The sequence below is a fragment of the Thamnophis elegans genome, chromosome 5 (genome assembly GCF_009769535.1).
Source record: "Thamnophis elegans isolate rThaEle1 chromosome 5, rThaEle1.pri, whole genome shotgun sequence".
NCBI lineage: Eukaryota > Metazoa > Chordata > Lepidosauria > Squamata > Colubridae > Thamnophis > Thamnophis elegans.
This window is the reverse complement of record NC_045545.1, coordinates 74,902,528-74,920,883: the sequence shown is the minus strand read 5'-3', so window position 1 is coordinate 74,920,883 and position 18,356 is coordinate 74,902,528. Positions and strand designations below refer to the sequence as shown.

At 37.8% G+C, this 18,356-nt stretch overlaps 1 protein-coding gene across 1 annotated transcript in view; it reads right to left on the bottom strand.

The window, feature by feature from the left end:
- The window catches only part of KCNS1 (potassium voltage-gated channel modifier subfamily S member 1), a 30,305-nt gene that overhangs the window by 9,957 nt on the left and 1,992 nt on the right, over positions 1-18,356 (bottom strand). Inside the window, exon 2 of the mRNA XM_032218509.1 lies at positions 2,990-3,994. Within this exon, the coding sequence (XP_032074400.1) occupies positions 2,990-3,955 (966 nt within the window). The 5' untranslated portion in view covers positions 3,956-3,994. The remainder of the gene's footprint in view (positions 1-2,989; positions 3,995-18,356) is intronic.

Below are 18,356 nucleotides of genomic sequence, written 5' to 3'. Positions count from 1 at the left end.
AATGGCAGTTCAGGTTATCAGAAACTACACAAAGGAGAATATTTAGTGGGCATTGCCCAACAAATTGCACAAAGTAAACATAAATGTGAAGTAGCATAAAACCAATTTTCCCCCTTCATCAAGATTGGAGGCATCTCAGAGGCTAAGAGAGAACTTGTGGAGTTGAAGTCAGAAGGAAGACATTCATAGTTACTATCTTCAGCTATTCTTTCCAGTTGTTTGATGCTTATAGCCTCAGACTACAGCAATCCCTTGGGACTTTCTGGAATGCCAGATACAGCGTATTAGCCTTCTAAGCATAATATCTGGATTCTATACTAACTAGAGCCTCTCTCTCAGAATTCATTAGCGTTCTTTGAAGGAGATATGACTCTTCTAGACTTACTGAACATTACAAGCAAAGAGTAAAAATTAAGACACCAAAATTAATTTCAGTCCCTTAATATCTGCTCTGTGCCATAGGAGATCACCCTTCTCAATCACCTGTTCTGACAACCAGTCACGTGCACACATCAGCTGGCCCTGAAATTTCTGATGCCAGATGGTGCTCTCGCAGGTGAGCCTTAGGCTGCCTGGCAGCAAGCTGATAAATAAATGAGCTACAATCAACCAAGCTGAACAAATAACGTAAGTTTTAGGAATCGAGATGGAAAGTTCAAGGTTTGCAAGGTTTTTTCCCCCCAATGCTGTCTGCTTTCTTTCTCTAAATCTTCTTTTTTTACGGAAAGGAACAAAAGCCTGAACATAAACACAGCAGAGGACCACAACAGAAACCTGTCACTGAATTCTGCAGGGTATAGGAGCTCAATATGTATACATACTGCATTTAAAACAGGCCATGTTAACCCATATTCCATGCCAAGAGCTTACTTTTGCCATTACATAAATCAAACAAAGAAAGCTTTTGGAGGCCAGTCAGAATACAGGAATATTTCACATTAATTCCATATATAGAGGCAAGGAGAGATATAATTGTACAGATTGCTATGCTATGCTATGCTATGCTATGCTATGCTATCCTATTCTATCCTATCCTATCCTATCCTATCTCATTCCATTCTGTTTTGGGAAGTGTTGCAGTGGAAATGATGCTAGATAGATATAAATAAAACTGAAGGAAATATAGATATTGAGAATAGGTGGGAATTTCTGATAGGAACAAGGTTTACTATGGAAACAGAAGATAGTTTTGTCTCTTTGGCAAGGAATATTGGATTTCCAACTCAATTGGGCTTTCTAACTATGCATGCTAATTTGCCAGTAACTGCCAGCAAATTCGGAGAATGACATAGCAGCAACTGATTGGAAGAGGTCAATCTAAATACCAATACCAAAGAAGAGACTTAACAGAGTATGTACATTATCATACAATTCAGTGGCTAAGACGCTGAGCTTGTCCATCAGAAAGGTCGGCAGTTTGGCAGTTCAAATCCCTAGGGCTGTGTAATGGAGTGAGCTCCCGTTACTTGTCCCAGCTTCTGCCAACCTAGCAGTTCGGAAGCATATAAAAAATGCAAGTAGAAAAATTGGGACCTTTGGCGGGAAGGTAACAATGTTCTGTGCTCCTTTGGCATTTAGTCATGCTGGCCACATGACCATGGAGATGTCTTCGGACAGCGCTGGCTCTTTGGCTTTGAAACGGAGATGAGCACCACCCCCTAGAGTCAGGAACAATTAGCACATACGTGCAAGGGGAACCTTTACCTATAATTTCACGTACTAGCAAAATAATGCTCAGGGTCATTCAACATAAATTAGAGCCCTACATGGGAAAAGAGAAAACGAGCATTTGAGCTGGAGTTAGAAAAAGTCAAGGAAGATGAGACATTATTGCTGATTCATGCTGTATAATTAAGAAAGGCAAAGAATACCAGAGAGAGATCACTACGTGCTTAGAAAAATGGAAATCCCAGGAAATCTCATTGTGCCCTTGAGAAATCTACACAGAAGTCAGGAAGCCACAGTATAGACAACACATCGCAAAACAGACTGGCTCCAAGGTGACAAAAGAGTGGTTATAGGGCTGTATACTTTCTCCATTTTATTCAACCTGTTGAATAAGGGAAGGTGGATTGAAAGAAGATGAGTAACTTCAATAGCTTGTGCGATGCTGATGACACCACTGTAAAAGCCCAAAGTCCAAAAGGATCTACAAAGTCTAGCAATAAAAGTCAAAGAGCAAAGTGAAAAATATGGCTAACAATATAGAGAAAGAAAATTACCTGGTACTACAACCAGTTTTTGAATTGATAATGAAGATAATGAAGAGTTAGACAACTTCTACCTTTTAGGAGCAACAATCAACAGTAAAGGGATCAGTCATCAGAAAATATACTACAGCGTAGCAGAGCAACGATGAAGGCCCTGAAAAAGATACCCAGGTGCTATGATGAGTCTATACCTACAAAGATCAGAATAAGGCAGGCAATGGAAGGGAAAGAATTGGATTTTGAAGAAGCAGGATAGGAAGAGTATTGATGCTATTGAACTTTGGTGTTGAAAAAGACTCCTGGGACTATTGTGGGCAGCTAAGAAAACAAACAAATCAACCCAGAGTTCTCACTGAAGGCACAAAGGACCAGGCTCAAATTATTATATTTTGGAAAATTAGCAAAAATCAAGTTAATCCTGGGAAAAGGGGAAAGGGAAAAGGAAAAGAGGAGGACAATCAGCAGCAAGGTGGGTGGACTCAAGAGTGGCCATGACTGCAGAATTGGAAGATCTCAAAGACCAGGTGAGGGCCAGATCATCATGGAGAATATCTATGTGATCACTAAGAGTCAACATGATTTGATGGGACATAATCACACAATAATTCATTATTGTAATTGAACTTTAAAAAGTTCAAAAGCATGAGTAATTTCACCAGATTGAAATCAGACACAAATTTAAGATTGAAACAAGACAAAAGTGCTTTTGACTACTCTTTTGATTATTTTTTTCTTAGAAATATGAAATAATAAAAATAAATGAGCTGAAATTCATTTACCTTCAAGGTAGCTCCTAAAGACCTCAGGCCTGTTGAATGCCTTGCCAGCTTCAGCACTCGGAATATCCTCATAAGACGAAACACTTGCACCACCTTTCCCAAATTTCCCAGTTCGGAATCTGTCTTTGTGGTCACATCTACCCAGAGCGTGAAATAGAAAGGCAACACTGAGACAATGTCAATCAGATTGAGGGGATGCTTGAAAAACTTCCTCAAGTTTGGAGCCAAAAGCAAGCGGGCAGTGACTTCAAACGTGAACCAGGAGATGCAGAAATACTCCAGGTTTTGCAACACAGAGTCATCCTTCAACTTGCCCTCCTCGTCAAGCTGCTGGTATTCTGGCATGCTGTGAATGCACATGGTAGCTATGGAAACCAGCACAACACTGATAGACAGAAAGCTGAAGAGTTTGCTTGGGATGGAGTATCCTGGATTTTCCATGGTGAGCCAAAGGCGCTTGCGCAGATTGCCACAGCGGAGTGTACTATAGCGAAGCAGGTCATGATTGATATCTAAGATCTCATCTGGGGACGATTCCACACTGCTAACTTCACTTTCCTCATCCCAGTTGTGATGATGCCTCTCCAGTTTCCGTTCATGGTAGCGATAGCTGCAGCAGGAATCCAGAAAGAATTCATTAATGCCCCAGTATTCTATCTCTTGGCAAAAGGAGAAGACACACAGTTCCTCCATAATGTGCAACTTGCCAGTCTGGTAAAAATGGAGCAGGTATAGGAAGAAGCCAGGATTCCGATCAAAGTAGAACTCCCTGGCACTCACATCATAATCATCACACAGCTGTAGGATGGACTCTTCAGAGTCGCAGGAAAGCAAGCGCCCAAGCCGAGTGTCAGGAAATTTGGAGAGGGCACTCGAACTGAGTCTCCGTCTCAGGCCCCCAACATTGATGTTGATGACCTCATCCTCAAAATCAGAATCCCAATAGTTTAATCTCCTGTTGACCATGATCAGTAGAGATGGGGCTAATTTGGTCTGCAGACAACACTGAAACAGAAAGAAAAGAGAAGATTCTTTGCTTAAGCTAATTGGCAAAAAAATATATATCAATTATCCAAAACATCTAAAGATAGTTTTGTGCCTAAGAATCCCCTAGCTGTTTAGACTATCTAACATTTGTTATAATAAACAAAGGTAATAAGTTCTGCAGCTAGGAGTGTGCATGTGCTTTGATCATGTAGTTTAGAAAGAACCCCAATACACTTTTCAATTAAAGAGTTTTTTAAAAAAAATCCAGAGCAAAACTGCAAAATTTGAAATCTGTGTTTTTCATGGAACTACCAACAGTTTTCTTTCCCTACACAAAAACAGAAGGGAGGATAATTTGGAATGGAAAAACAGAAGGCACTTCTTAATTCCACAACCTTGCTGCAACTTCTTTCACCTTGAGATCTGTCTATAATCACAGGGAATAAAATATATGTCTCTGTTTTCTCAATGGAATTACAGTAAAAAGTGATGGATAGAGAGAAATTATACATATCCGTTTTTGCCAGGATGTGACTTAAGTGCTAAATGTTGATAAACCTCACCTGAAGGTTTTCATATTGAGGACCAGAGAAAGCTACCTTATACAGTCAGATTCTAGGTAATCTAGCCCATAATTCTTGCCAGTTAGCAGCAGTGATTCTCTCCAGGATTCCAGGCAGGAATTCTGCCTAATCCACTTGGAAATACCATGGATGAAACTTACATGCCAAAAGGATGCTGTTGGATCAACAGCCTACTAATAGGTTTGGTTTTTATTTATACAACTGACATCTTACTCCTTTAAAACTTGAACTAATTGTTCAATATTGCAAGAATAAGATGCTGTCTGAGAAAATTAAAACCAAAACCCCCTGAGGATCATAGAAAGAAGCTTCAGGTGTCTTTACAACCTGCTCACACATGTCAGATAGCAGGGTCCAAGACACAGTTCCACAAAAATGAATGTACAGCTGATTCATCTAGCTAAGACCCAACAATTTTGCCCAAGATGAAAAGTCAAGGGAACTGACAGCATGTATAGCTTTAAACTAAACTGCTGATGATTGCAGATCTGGATGAATATAGGTTTTAATTCATATCAAGCATGCTACCTTCATCAGTGAGTGAAACTCTATGTCAGGGCTGTCAAACTCCTGTCCCACAGTCCGGATGCGTCACGCACTGGCTACGGCCACACCCGGTTTAGCAAAGGGGAAAAAAGTCCTGATACATCACGTGCCGCCACCATGACAACGTGAGTTTGACACCCCTGCTCAATGAAAATAATGTAAACAAACAGATCAAAATGGAATTTTCCATCCCACAAACTCTAGATCCGTATCTAAATCAGAAGATCTTAAAATATCAATTTTAATATCAGTAGAGTAGGTGGCAGGACTTCTACAACAGACCAAGGATGATTCACCTTTGAATAAAACTAAACTTGTATTACCACACCATTTCCGACACTCAATTATCCTTTCCAATGTTTCTCGGCCAAGTTGTAGGTAGTAGAAAAGATCTTCTGTGATTCTACTTGTCTTGCACATTTTTAATGACACCTCTAAGCAATATCTTAAAGGCAATCTGATTAATCAGATCCAGGTAATATAAGAAAAGAAGATAAATAAATATCTAGATGCTTTCACAGAGAGCATCTTTACCTAACTTAATGACTCCCCAATTTTCTAAATTTGGTTAACCATGTTAACCGTGCCAGTTGGGAGATGAACAGGAAAAGAAATTATATTTTTCAGAGGGCACCATGCTGGAGGATTTCACTTAAAATCCAGTTTATGATTAGGTGCCAGATAGATTTTTTTTTTGCCTGATTTTTCAAGGGTATTGTGTTTTCAAAGCAGACAAAAATAAATGAATAACCAGAGAACAGAATTAAAGAATAAAATATACTAAGGTTGTAAATGCTGCAAATAAAGGCATATGCTTATTGGTATAGATAGCATAATGACAAAATCAAACTGAACCAATAAAAGCTATTCCTAAATAAAATTTAAAACTTGACAAAGGAAATAAATCAATCTTAACCAAATCCTAAAAAATAATAATGAGAATGTCTGGAGAAGTCTAAAAGCAAAACCTGACACCTGTATTTGCCCAAATGCGTACAGCATTACCCCTAAGAGTTAATTTACCTTATTCATATTTGTCTCCAACTTCCCCTTACTGAGTGGGAAACTACACAAGGACTATATATGTTTCTGTTTGAATGTAGGAAAAAAAATCATATACAATCATAAACTTTGCTTTAATACACATGCTCTCTTTCAACTGGAGAAAAATGTCTGTGCAAAAAAAAAATGTCTGTGGCTGCACATAGTTCTCTAAGATAGATACCTGTAAGAGTTACCTTATTTAGGTATGATACCTGCAGTTGACTAAAAAGCTCAGATCATACCTGGAGTTTCTGACAGGTTCATATAGGAAACGCCAATCCTTCGGATACCTTATTTATTTTGCTAAATAAATAGCTCTTTTATTCGCAGGATGCTAATCCATGAAAGAATACAAAGACAAAATCTAAACACATTAGAAACTGAAATGTATGACTAGGATTCCAACTATTCAAAAGAATTCTAGAGTTTGAAATGCTCCCAATTTTATCTTCAGCATGTTCCAGAATTGTTTCAAATTCTACAGAATGCTTGTCTATTCCACTTCATAAGCCACCCAGAATTGGTCTGGGTAGTAAGATGGGTGCCATATAAATGTAATAAAAAAATAAATAAAAGCAGTGTCCCTTCAATACATTGTTAAAATCAATGGCAGTTAAGCATAAAGTCTTCTGGAAGATCTGAAGTTCTATCCCTTGGTCTCTCCTTTCTACAAGGATGAACTGGCTAGTGATGAGGAAAGATGCCAGCTGAAGATTTTGGATAACTACAACTGACCAAACTAAATATATTACTGGGCTGAGTGACAAATAACTTGACAACATCCTATCTTGAAATCTTGTCTCAGATTTCATGTTTCACAAAGCAACTCTTTTGTTTTGCATTGAATTATGTGTTATAGCCACTTAACCTGGAAAAGTCAACTGGAATATTTTTGTAGCACTCATGAGCTACTTGAAACTGGTGCTCATTCCCCAACTACAAAATGCTAGAAGATGGTTATAAAATCCAGCTTGAATCATTCTGAACATATTTAGGCCAAATATTTGTTCATATAAATAAGTAAGGATTTACCAAACAAGCCTATGCACGTGTCCTGCTAAGTCACCATTTGTTTTAAACGTGGATATAGAATAATCCCGAAGTAACAATATGATTCAACATGAGCTGAAATCCTGGTATCATTTAGAACAAGATTACAATTGTTCTATCCAGACAAATTTGAATGAGAAGTGTTTGAACAGCCATTCAGCTATTCTCCAACTCTGATTTTGTTTTGCAATCGTGCACAATACTCACGTACCACTTCTACACAATACTCACTTATCACACATTTGTGTGTATCAGTACACATATAAATACAGTGGCATAATGCAGTTTAGGGCTTTTGAAACACAGCTACAAATACTATGAGCTTCTTCCAATTCTCTGTGAAGTGTGTCAACTGAGATAAAATGAAATGTTAATTATTAAACATCGGAGAGAATCCATTCAGAAGAAAGCATAAGGATTCAGATTATTTTCTTACTGAAATTTAGCACAGACTTTCTCACCATAATCAGTGCATGTCACTTCAAGTAACATGACAATATCTCAACAGCACTGAAAAAAGATTATATGTATTTGGGCTTCACTGACTGCTTTTTGTGAGTTTCAAAATTATTCTGAATTTAGTCTAGACAAAAATAGCATCCCATTGCCTTTTGCAAATGAAATCTTATTGAAGAAGGTAATCTTCCTTGATTATTTTGCAAACAAATAAATAACTTCAGTAGGTCATTAATTTTTCCATGTGTAAATTTAAAGATTTGGATCTAAGCTAGCATAATGAGAGCAGACCTACTGAAACCATCAAGAATTCAATTGAATCCAATGGACTACTCCACTTGTGAAAACTCATCTTCAGTCACATTACCCCATGCCATGGTTTAAAAAAAAGATTAAATAAATCACAGCAGGCTAGTTTATACAATATGTAACAACATACATTTACCTTGATTTATAAATAACTATATGAAATTCATGCAACATGTAAAATGAAAGCCAAACAAATCATGCTTAGTACAATGTGTGAAACAAGCCAAGATTTACAATACAATACAATAATCTACGTCTAAATGTTTTATTGACGGAAGCATCTTCTTAGCTTGCTACATAATAATTTTATTAAAGGTTATAATTACAACAGTAAAAACTAGATTAAGAAAGACAGAAGAATAAAGAGCAGAAGATGCAAAGAAAAAAAGAAATAGAAAGCAAATTAAGAATATAGTAAAGAAAAAGAAAAAACATTATAAAGACTTCCCACTTTCATCATAAGTATAAACAATTTTAATAACTTAGCACTTCCTCTTAAAATACAACAATCTCTTCTTCCCATATTCCGTCCCGTACCTATGAACAAATCCATAAAGCATTGTCATTTCAGTTCTGTTGTCAGCAAAAGTTTATTAACTGTTGCCAGAAATAAAATACATCTATTTTAAACTTACTCAGATAAATCAACTTTGTATTCCTTTCTTTTATGTCTAACAATCTTAATCTTTAGTCCATTCAAATAATATCATGGTTTGATTTTTCATTTCTTTTATCTTGCAAGATTCTTCAAAATATCAATGAGCCTCACTCTTTTGCTATTACAATTTTTTTTAAAAAAGTTATTAAACTTGTTAAAACATTCCCTCACTAAGGATTGAAGGAAACTCATCCGCCGTGAAATGTCTTCATTTCACAGCAATCAATCAACTTTTCATTCTGTCAGCAGTCATCAGAGCTGATGATTGCTGTGGGGTGAAGTGCAGGGAATGGGCTCTTTGGTTATTCCTCTCCACACAGGGAGAGGACTTGAGATCTCCATAAGTGTTGGAGTGATGCTGCCTTTGGTCCATTCCTTCCTCTGGAGAAAGGATAATTGGTTTGAAATAAGGGTACAGAGCAGTGGTGGGATTTAATTTTTTTTTTATTACTGTTTCTGTGGGTGTGGCTTGGCTTGGTGGGCATGGCTTGGTGAGTGCGGCAGGGAAAATCCTCATTCTCTCCCCACACCACTCACCTGCTTTCCAGCTCAGTTCTGTGCAGGGCAACAAAAGAAGACCTAGCCTGGGAGGCTGGGAGGCAGCAATAGATCACACCGATCAACTGGGAGGCAGCAGGGGCGGGGCCAGCCTATTTGCAGGTTCTCTGAATTACTCAAAATTTCCGCTACCAGTTAGAACCGGTCAGAACTGGCTGAATACCACCTCTGGTAGAGAGGCCATTTATGAACAGCCCTCTCTCAACAGAGGGGGAGGGATAAGACACCACCTATCTCTAGTCTGCAATGCAGCCCTTGCAATGGTTCTAAGAAGATTTCACAACCAGTTGCACCCTGATTCAGGTGACCCTGCGGGAAAAGATAAACCCACAAGTGCCTTCAAGAGCTCTCAGGGAGAGTGCTAACAACTGGATGACTGCAAAGAAATACAATACTTCCATCTCCCCACCATCCAGTCTCAACTGTCAGTACTTATCCTTTCATTCCTACTCTCCCGCCCGCTGCCATCACAACTGATGAAGCTTCTTGGATGAGAAGCAAAATGTTTTGTTGTTCTTCCTCAGGGAAAAAGCAGCCCAGTTGCCTTTTGAGAGAAAAAAGTGCCCTTGAGACTTCCTCTGGAAGCCACATCTAGATAGCTTTCAATGTTCGCTATGGGAAAAAAAACCTGATCTTTCTGTAATATTTTTAGATTTAGAAACATTTTTTTTTGCCAGTCTTTTCCCTTCTTTCATTACATAAATCAGGATGGAACAGTAAAAATTCCAAATTGACATAATTCAGTATTGCTGTTTGCTACAATTAAATCCATTTATGTAGGAAAGCAATAGAATGCGTAGATAGTATAGTATAGTATAGTATAGTATAGTATAGTATAGTATAGTATAGTATAGAATAGTATAGAATAGTATTGTATTTATTGTAGCCTTTATTGTTATTGTACATCATGTATACAACAAAATTAGTTTTAGCGTCACTGGTGCAATCCATGACAAAAAATGCAAACAGCATAAATAGTATAAAGAATAATCCCTATGCAAGTAATTAGGAAGAAAAATAAAGAAAAACTAGTCATATGTTTCCGCGTGTACATGGAGTGATTGTGGTTGTGTTTAAGAGTCTGACAGTCCAAGGATAGAAACTATTTTTAAACCTATTTGTCCGGTTGGCTATGATTCAATGTCTTCTGCCCAATGGTTAGAAGTGCAAAGAGACACTGACCAGGGTGTGAATCATCTCTGAGTATCTTCCTTACTCTGCTAAAGCAGCGAGAACTGGCAATGTCATCCAGTGATATTATAGGGCAAACAATGGTTTCTTGTGGCGAATTGATCACTCTGTAGTAGATTATGTATGTTATATCTTCTTTTTTTTAAATTAATTCCCTGGATCCAGTCCTAACTCTAACCCTTATTGCATGTTTCAGGTATTGACCATTTGCAAAACAAACTGTAGTACTGTGGACAGTGGAGTCCCCATGTTTTCATATTAGAAATCAAGGATCTCTAACACAACATCCAGACCTGGTGCATGCAGGATTTGTCATTAAATCTTTATTAATGCTTTTCCCTCTCTGCCCCCACACACACTAACAAAAGTTATTGCAACAATTTCTCTGAAAGGCCATTATATTTGTTATTGATTTTTCCTGTTGCTTTACAGGAGTTGTCATGATTGTGGTATTAAGTTGAAAGAAAAAAATAAAACGGAAATACAAGCAATGGGAAGAAAAAGATCTCATTAAATGAGATTCAGTTGCAAAGACTTAAAAATAGTTGTTTTTTAAAACTGATATTTCTGCAGGAGAACAATTCAATTGCAGTATATGCAGAAGTGATTCTTATTTAAGCAAACATTCATCCAGCCACTTTGAGAGAACAATTGTAATGTCAAGCTTACAAGTGCTGTAATTTGTCTATAGGACTAACACGCAGCTATTAAATCCGAATTTACGTATTTTTACCTCCCCCATCCCTGAGTCTCCCTGACGTTCCAGCACCTTAAGTTAGTTATCTAATTAAAAATGACAATTTCTGTTTACTTTTTTAGGATCAAGTATTTATACATTGCCGTCCATCAATGCGGAATCTCTGCAATCCAAGTTTAACCAAAAGTCAGATCCCAGGATCTGAATTGGCTGTTTCAGATGCAGAAAGGAAAAAGACGATGACGGCCGAGAAAGGATGGAATGAAAATGACATGTGATTATATTTGCTCATGGAACCATCTTATCATTTCTCAGAAAAACATCCTTGGGAGGGAGGATATCACTCTGCAAACTTGTAGAGGAAAATCCAGTTTTGAATTCTCTTTCATTCTGGTTTCCAAGTCTTATTATTTGCAAGAGTGAGTATCTAATGTTATAAAGTTCCCCCAAAATGTAAAATGGGTAGAACTGACTGGATCCTAATTATTTGCTCTACCGTACACTTCTTCGCCATACTCCAAATGACTAGTAAATGTAGAACAGTTGGAAAATTGGCCTAAATGAATTTATTTCCATTTCATTTACAATGAAAGTTTTGTGTGTATTTATGTGTATATGAGCCTAGCAATTACAGTCGTAAGTCTTCATGGTTATTAAATAGGTCATCACATGACCAACTCAATTTTACAACCTTTTTTGTGGCAGTTGTTGTTAAGTGGACACAATAATGACAATGGTCATTAACTGAATGCTACGGTTGTTAAGCAAGCCCATTGTTTGCAATGGGCTGGCTTTTGCTAGATACCAAAAATAAATACCAGTTTCTGGAAAAACTATCATAAATCACATTCACATGATTGAGGGGAACTGTAAACAGCTGCAAATGTGACCAGTTGCCGAGCCCCCCAAATGCAGTCACATGACTGTGGGGGAGGGGTGACACTGGAACTTAAGTAGTTTTGAGGAGAGAGGTATGTTGTAACTTTGAATAATTGCTAAGTGATCACTTGTAAATTGAGTACATCTACCTGTCCTGTAAGCTTTGCAATTGGGAAAAAAGGTTACTGTATTTTTCGGAGTATAAGACACACCTTTCCCCCCCCTAAAAAGAGAGTGAAAATCAGGGGGTGTCTTATACACTGAATACAGCATTTTTGGCCTCCTGAAACCCTGCCCCCTTTGCAAAAATGGCCATGCATAGATTTTAGGAGGCTTCCAGAATGCTCCTAGGGGTGGGGAGGGTAGAAATGAGCCGAGTTTCGCTCATTTTTGCCCCCTCAGCCGCCAGAAGCACTTTGGAAGCCTCCTAAAGACTATATATGCCCTTTTTTGACATAAAAGGGCTGGGTTTTTTTTGCACATTTTTGCCCCCCCCACCCCCAGGAGCACTCTACAAGCCTCTTAAAGGCTATGCATGCCCTTTTTTTTGAAAAAAAATGGCCATTTTTGGGAGGTCTTCAGAGTGCAAAAACTTTTTAAAAAATTTGCCTCTTCAAAATCTTGGTGCGTCTTATACTCAGGGAGACAGAGCAGGGGTCCCCAAACTAGGCAACTTTAAAATTTGTGGATTTCAACTTGTGGAAGTCCACAAGTCTTAAAGTTGCCAAGTTTGAAGACCTCTGGAATAGAGGAGAGCAAAAACCACCCGGAGCCCAATAATTATCAATTTTCTGATATACTATTTCTATGTTTATGGTTTATTCTAAAATTCTTAAATGTGTGTACATAAAACAAATAAAATATTTCAACAACTCCAAAAGTTGGCTGTTTTATACATTTTGTTTCAAAGTTCAAATAACCAATAAGAAAGCAAGATAGCATAGAGCATAAGTACTGATTTGCTTACCATTTTTTTGCAAGGCATTCTAGATTAGTAGTAGGAGAGGTTTTTTTTAAAGTAAGTAAAAGCAAAATAAAGCAATAGCATATTAATGCTGAATGATGAGACAGGTCTTAGTGACATCTGTAAGCCAGCTATCTAAAAACTCTACGGGGGCTATTTATAGAGGTTTTCCATTTCCTAGACCTGTACCTGACTTTTTAAAATGTCTTTTGTGTCCCTTTACTTGTTGCACTTTTAACAACTGGAAAGTACAAAGAAACATTTTTCACCCAGCAAAGGCTCACAGTATGGGAGATGATTGAAATTCTGATCCACAGGCTGCTTAGATTTTTAAAGGTCAAATCCAGCTCTATAAATTGAGCCTGGAATTACATCCCTGACTCTGGTTACCAATCACAATAATTTGATTTAACCAAGTGGTTCTGCTCAAAGCAATGATAGCCGCATTCTGGGCAAACTGAGGCCTCAGAACAGTCTTCAAGAACAGTTCCACATAGAATACATTACAGTGAACCATTGAGGAGATGATTACAGGTCAAACAAGAACTGGCTGTTTTGTTTGTGAAACCATGAGGATGAAGATGATGTTTTTTAAAAAGATGATGATTAGACCAGAAGTTCCAATTAACTCTGTAAGTAGATTTTGGCAGAAGAATAATTCCAATACGAGAATTTGCTGCTTTGCAGGATGGAATATAACATTATTCAAAATGGGATGAATAGCTAATCTTAGATGAATAGAATCCTCAGACAACCGCATATCTGCCTTATCTTCAATGTGCTAAAGATACCAATAGGTTTGTACCAATTGATTTGGGACACCCACTTCTTTCCTAGAAGCAGAAGATGAGAAGAAGAGATATAGAGGAGAGCCAAGAGATACAGAAGATAACATTCCATAAGTTGAGAAACCAAGGGATAGAGTAGCAACTTCTAGTACAAATTTCTGTTGCTTCCCACAGATGTTGGTGAATATTGTGCCTTTGGGTAGCACAGATGTTGGTGGATATTGTGCCTTTGTATAGCAAAAACTGACTCTCCCTCATTATTAGAAATAGCCAGATGCAAACAGCCTTCTAAACCATAATTTCTTCAGAAGTTATTTTGTAAACAAGGTGAATAAACTTTAGAATACAAATTAGTACTATATATAAATTTGGCCTTTAACCCCAGCTAAGATCATTGTATACCTATACTCTTATTTCAATAATGACTCCACTGTGCAACCACTGTCTACAATGTCTTCATAAACGATTTAGATGAGGGAATAGAAGGGGACTTTATCAAATTTGCAGATTAAACTAAGCTGGCAGGAATAGCCAACAGCCTACATGATAGGCTCGAGATCCAGATGGGGCTTGACAGACTTGAACACTGGGCCATAACTAACAAAATGAAAATCAATGTAGAGAAAAGTGAAGTCTTACACTTAGGCAAGAAAAACCAAAAGTACATATATAGACTGGGAGAAAACAGGCTTAACAGCAATAACTGTGAGAGGGATCTTGAAGTCTTAGGGAATAACCAATTAAATATGGCCAACAGTGTACAGCAGCAGCCAAAAAAGCCAATGTAATCCTAAATTGCATTAACCTCGAGATTCAGTCAAGATCACGTGAGGTACTAATACCATTCTATAAAGTCTTAGTAAGACCACACCTAGAATACTGCATCCAGTTTTGGTCACCACACTATAAAAAAGATGTTGAGACTCTAGAAAGATGGCAGAGAAGAGCAACAAAGATGATTAGGGGACTAGAGGCTAAATATATATGAAGAATGGTTACAGGAACTGAACATGGCTAGTCTAGCACAGAGAAGGACCAGGGAAGATATGATAGCAGTGTTCCAATATTTGAGGGGCTATCACACAGAGGAGGGGCATAACCTATTTTCCAAAGCACCTAAAGGGGCCAGACAAGGAATAATGGATGGAAATTGATCAAGGAATGATTCAATCTAGAAATAAGGAGAAATTTTCTGACAGTGAGAACAATCAACCAATGGAACAACTTGCCTTCAGAAGTTGTTGGAGCTTCATCACTGGAAGCTCTGAAGAAGAGACTGGATTGCCATTTGTCAGAAATAGTGTAGGGTCTCCTGCTAGGGGTGGGGGGTGGACTAGATGACCTACAAGGTCCCTTCCAGTTCTGTTATTCTGTCTGTCACTCTCATATCAAGGTCACAACAGACTTTGTACCACACACTGAGGTTTGCACTATTTTCAAGAGAGGACTGGGGACTTAGAACCTAATTATAGATGCCATCCAGGCTTAAAAGAATGATTTTTTGTCCCTTAAAGGTCCTTTAATCCTCAAAAATGCCAAATGTTTTTGCTAATGCCCACTCTGCAGCTACAAGATCGTGCTAGTAGAATACGAGTGATCCAGGGGCTCCCTCTTTTTACATCTGTTTAAGGAAGACCAGGAGGACAAAACAGATGGAAAATTTCTTCCTTGCATTTCGATTTCATTCTCAAGGACAGACTAGGCTGCAATCAGAAACCATCTGGTGCTCCAGAGATTTTTTGCATCAAAAGACAACTACACCAGAGGTTTAAAAAGCTGGAACTTTTCTCCACCACCGTAAATAGATGGAGATATTTCTGTTTTGGAGTAATAATCTTCACATCCAATAAATAAATTATTGCCTGCAAAAAAGTTAGATTGTATTAAATATACAAATAACTAATAAATAACCAATTTCACTCTATTTAATTACAATGACAATAAAGATTATACTTAACTTAATTCAAATATACCAGTCTATTGCAAATAAGTAATCTTAAAGGCTAATATGGCTACTGCTCAGCTACAAAGTGGTGAATCCATCACTTGATAAAAATGTTTGGGATTGGAAGGATTTGGATCCCCTTCAGTTTCTTTTACCCCACGAATGAAAAACGAATGTGAATAGAATGTATTCCAGTTTCTGCTTTAGAACAGAAAATCAAGCAACTAAAAAAGCTTGTGCATACCACATCTGGGCTGTATCATCATCATCATCATCATCATCATCATCATCATCATCATCATCATCATCATCATCGAAGCTTCTTTGCTGTCTGATTCTAAGCAACTTTAACAATCAAACAAATAAATTGTAATAAAATCAATGGATAAATAAATGAGAATAAGGAGATACAAAAACCCCCCTCCCTTTGCTTCCATCTTTCGTCATCCTCACGTTCAGATAAATGATTTGTATAAAAGGTATAGATTAAAAAGCACTCACCGTCCATTCAACTTCTTCCCTCTCAGCCCCATACATAAACTGACTATCAACTTGCAACACTCCTCCCCATTCTGACATCTATATGGTATCAATATGCTTTAGACGGTACCTTATAATCTCCAGGGATGTTCTACCACCATTATCATAGCAACCTTCATTCTTCCAAGAAGTCAAACTGTACAAGATGTTCTCCTGCTTCTGTTTAAGCACAAAAACGGAGCGCAGGAGCTCATACCTGAATCTATATGAAATCTGCTTATGCATTTTTCTCTGGAGTGATCTCTGTTGAATGTACAAAAAGACTGTCTCTACCTAGACCGTTAAGAAAAATAGTGTGGGTGGATGTAGAAGAGCTCCCACATGAGGATAGAATGCACGAGGTTGGTTTTCTCTAGCCCTGGACTTCCCTTGTTTAAAATAGCAAATCCCATCATGCCAGCTACAAGTTTGTGTAAATGGCTGTGGGTAAGGGGCTGTGCAACCTCACAGAGCCAGAAAGAACCAAGCTGGCAGAGATTGATCTAGGTCAAAGGAAGATAAAGAAGGTCCACATGGAATTTTGAGTCAGCTGTGGGCACTCTCACAAAATGGCTACTATGGTAATCAGATAGTCACTCACTGAAAATCCTTTTCATCAGAGGATGAGGGGGTAAAATTGCTTCCTACCACTTCTTCTAGTTTCTTTGGATTCTGTTTTAGCAGCTTATCTTTGGGGTTTCCCCCTTGGGCACTTCCAAAAATAACCCTGGGCTGCAGCAATTCACTGGGTTTTTTATTCAAATAATGTTTATGGGATTTATTTGACAGACAACAGAATGGAATAGAACGGAATGTTATCATGGTCAGTTGCCAGTACAAAAAGGGGGGAAAAAAGAATGCAAAATATTTGTATCCATATAGCTAAGTAAATGAATAAACTAAAAATAGCCTAAAAATTGACATAGAGCCTCTAAAATCCATTAAGTATTAATGTTCTGTATATTATTTACTGCTTTCAGTCCTTGATTAGATTTATGTAAAAAGTAAGAATAATGGAGTGGAGGAAATAAATAACTTTATGGCATACAATATTAGAGTATGATGAAATGTAGAATTTTGCCTTGCTAATCCTGCTGATATTTTTTTTAACTATTAGGCGCTTACGCTTTTTGTAGATCTTTGGAGCAAAATCTTGAACTTGTGACAAAGTAGTAGAGGCTGTATGTGAAGGTAAAATTCAGTGAACTAGTCTTTAAAACTTAAGTGGACACCTTGTTCAAAGGAGTCTAGCTTTCTCGCAAAAGGGGAGTGATAGAAACAAGCATTTCTGGTCAATGAGGAAGATGCTAGGGGGAAGGTATTAAAAAAATCTATGTATTTATATATGTATAATATACAAGTGGTGTCTTCAAGTCAGTGTTGCCTCCTGGAAACTGCCTGGACAGTAATTTTTTTTTGGCAAAATTTTAGAAGTGATTTGGCATTGCTTCTTTTCCAGGGATAAGAAATTATGACTGGCCCAAGATTATCCAGATGGTTTTGTATCTAAGGTGGGATTAGAACTCATGATCTCCTAGCTTCCTGATTTTTAGCTAATGCCTTAACCACTACACCAACTGGCTCTCTCTTTAAAGTAATCTAAAAACATTGAGGAAACAAGGAGCCTGGAAAGAACACAGGTGACATCCTTCCGGACTTTGCTCCAGCCAAAAATCATGCTGTCTCTTCTTCATTTAGATTAATAAATAGCTGGGTCAACATTGTCTTCACTTGCCTTAATTGCAGGACTCATTTTGACTCCTGTGACTTCCAAGATTCCTAAGCAGCATGACCATCAATTCTCTGGAGGGTAATTTGTGGAGCTGCATTTCCATGTCCTCCCGGAGGGCACCAGAGTGGGGAACACTGCACAGTGAAGGTCATGGTTGAGTTAAGGCCAGAACTTCTTCCTTCTATGGCCACATTAAAATTCCATTTGTTGCACTGCTTCTCCAAACTCTGTCTTGAAAAAGGTATTTATGTGCTATGCCTCCTAGCTAATTAGCATCAGATTTCCTCTGCATCAATTCTGATTTGACATGTTGGGGTCATTGACAAAGAATGCCTTCTTCCCAAATAATCTACCCCTGTGGAAAATTGAGTCCTACAGATGCTTTCAATGACATTTGAATAAGGCTGCCTGAAACTTAGCAACTGTCATTTTATATTTATATCCTACCTTTCCCCTAAAA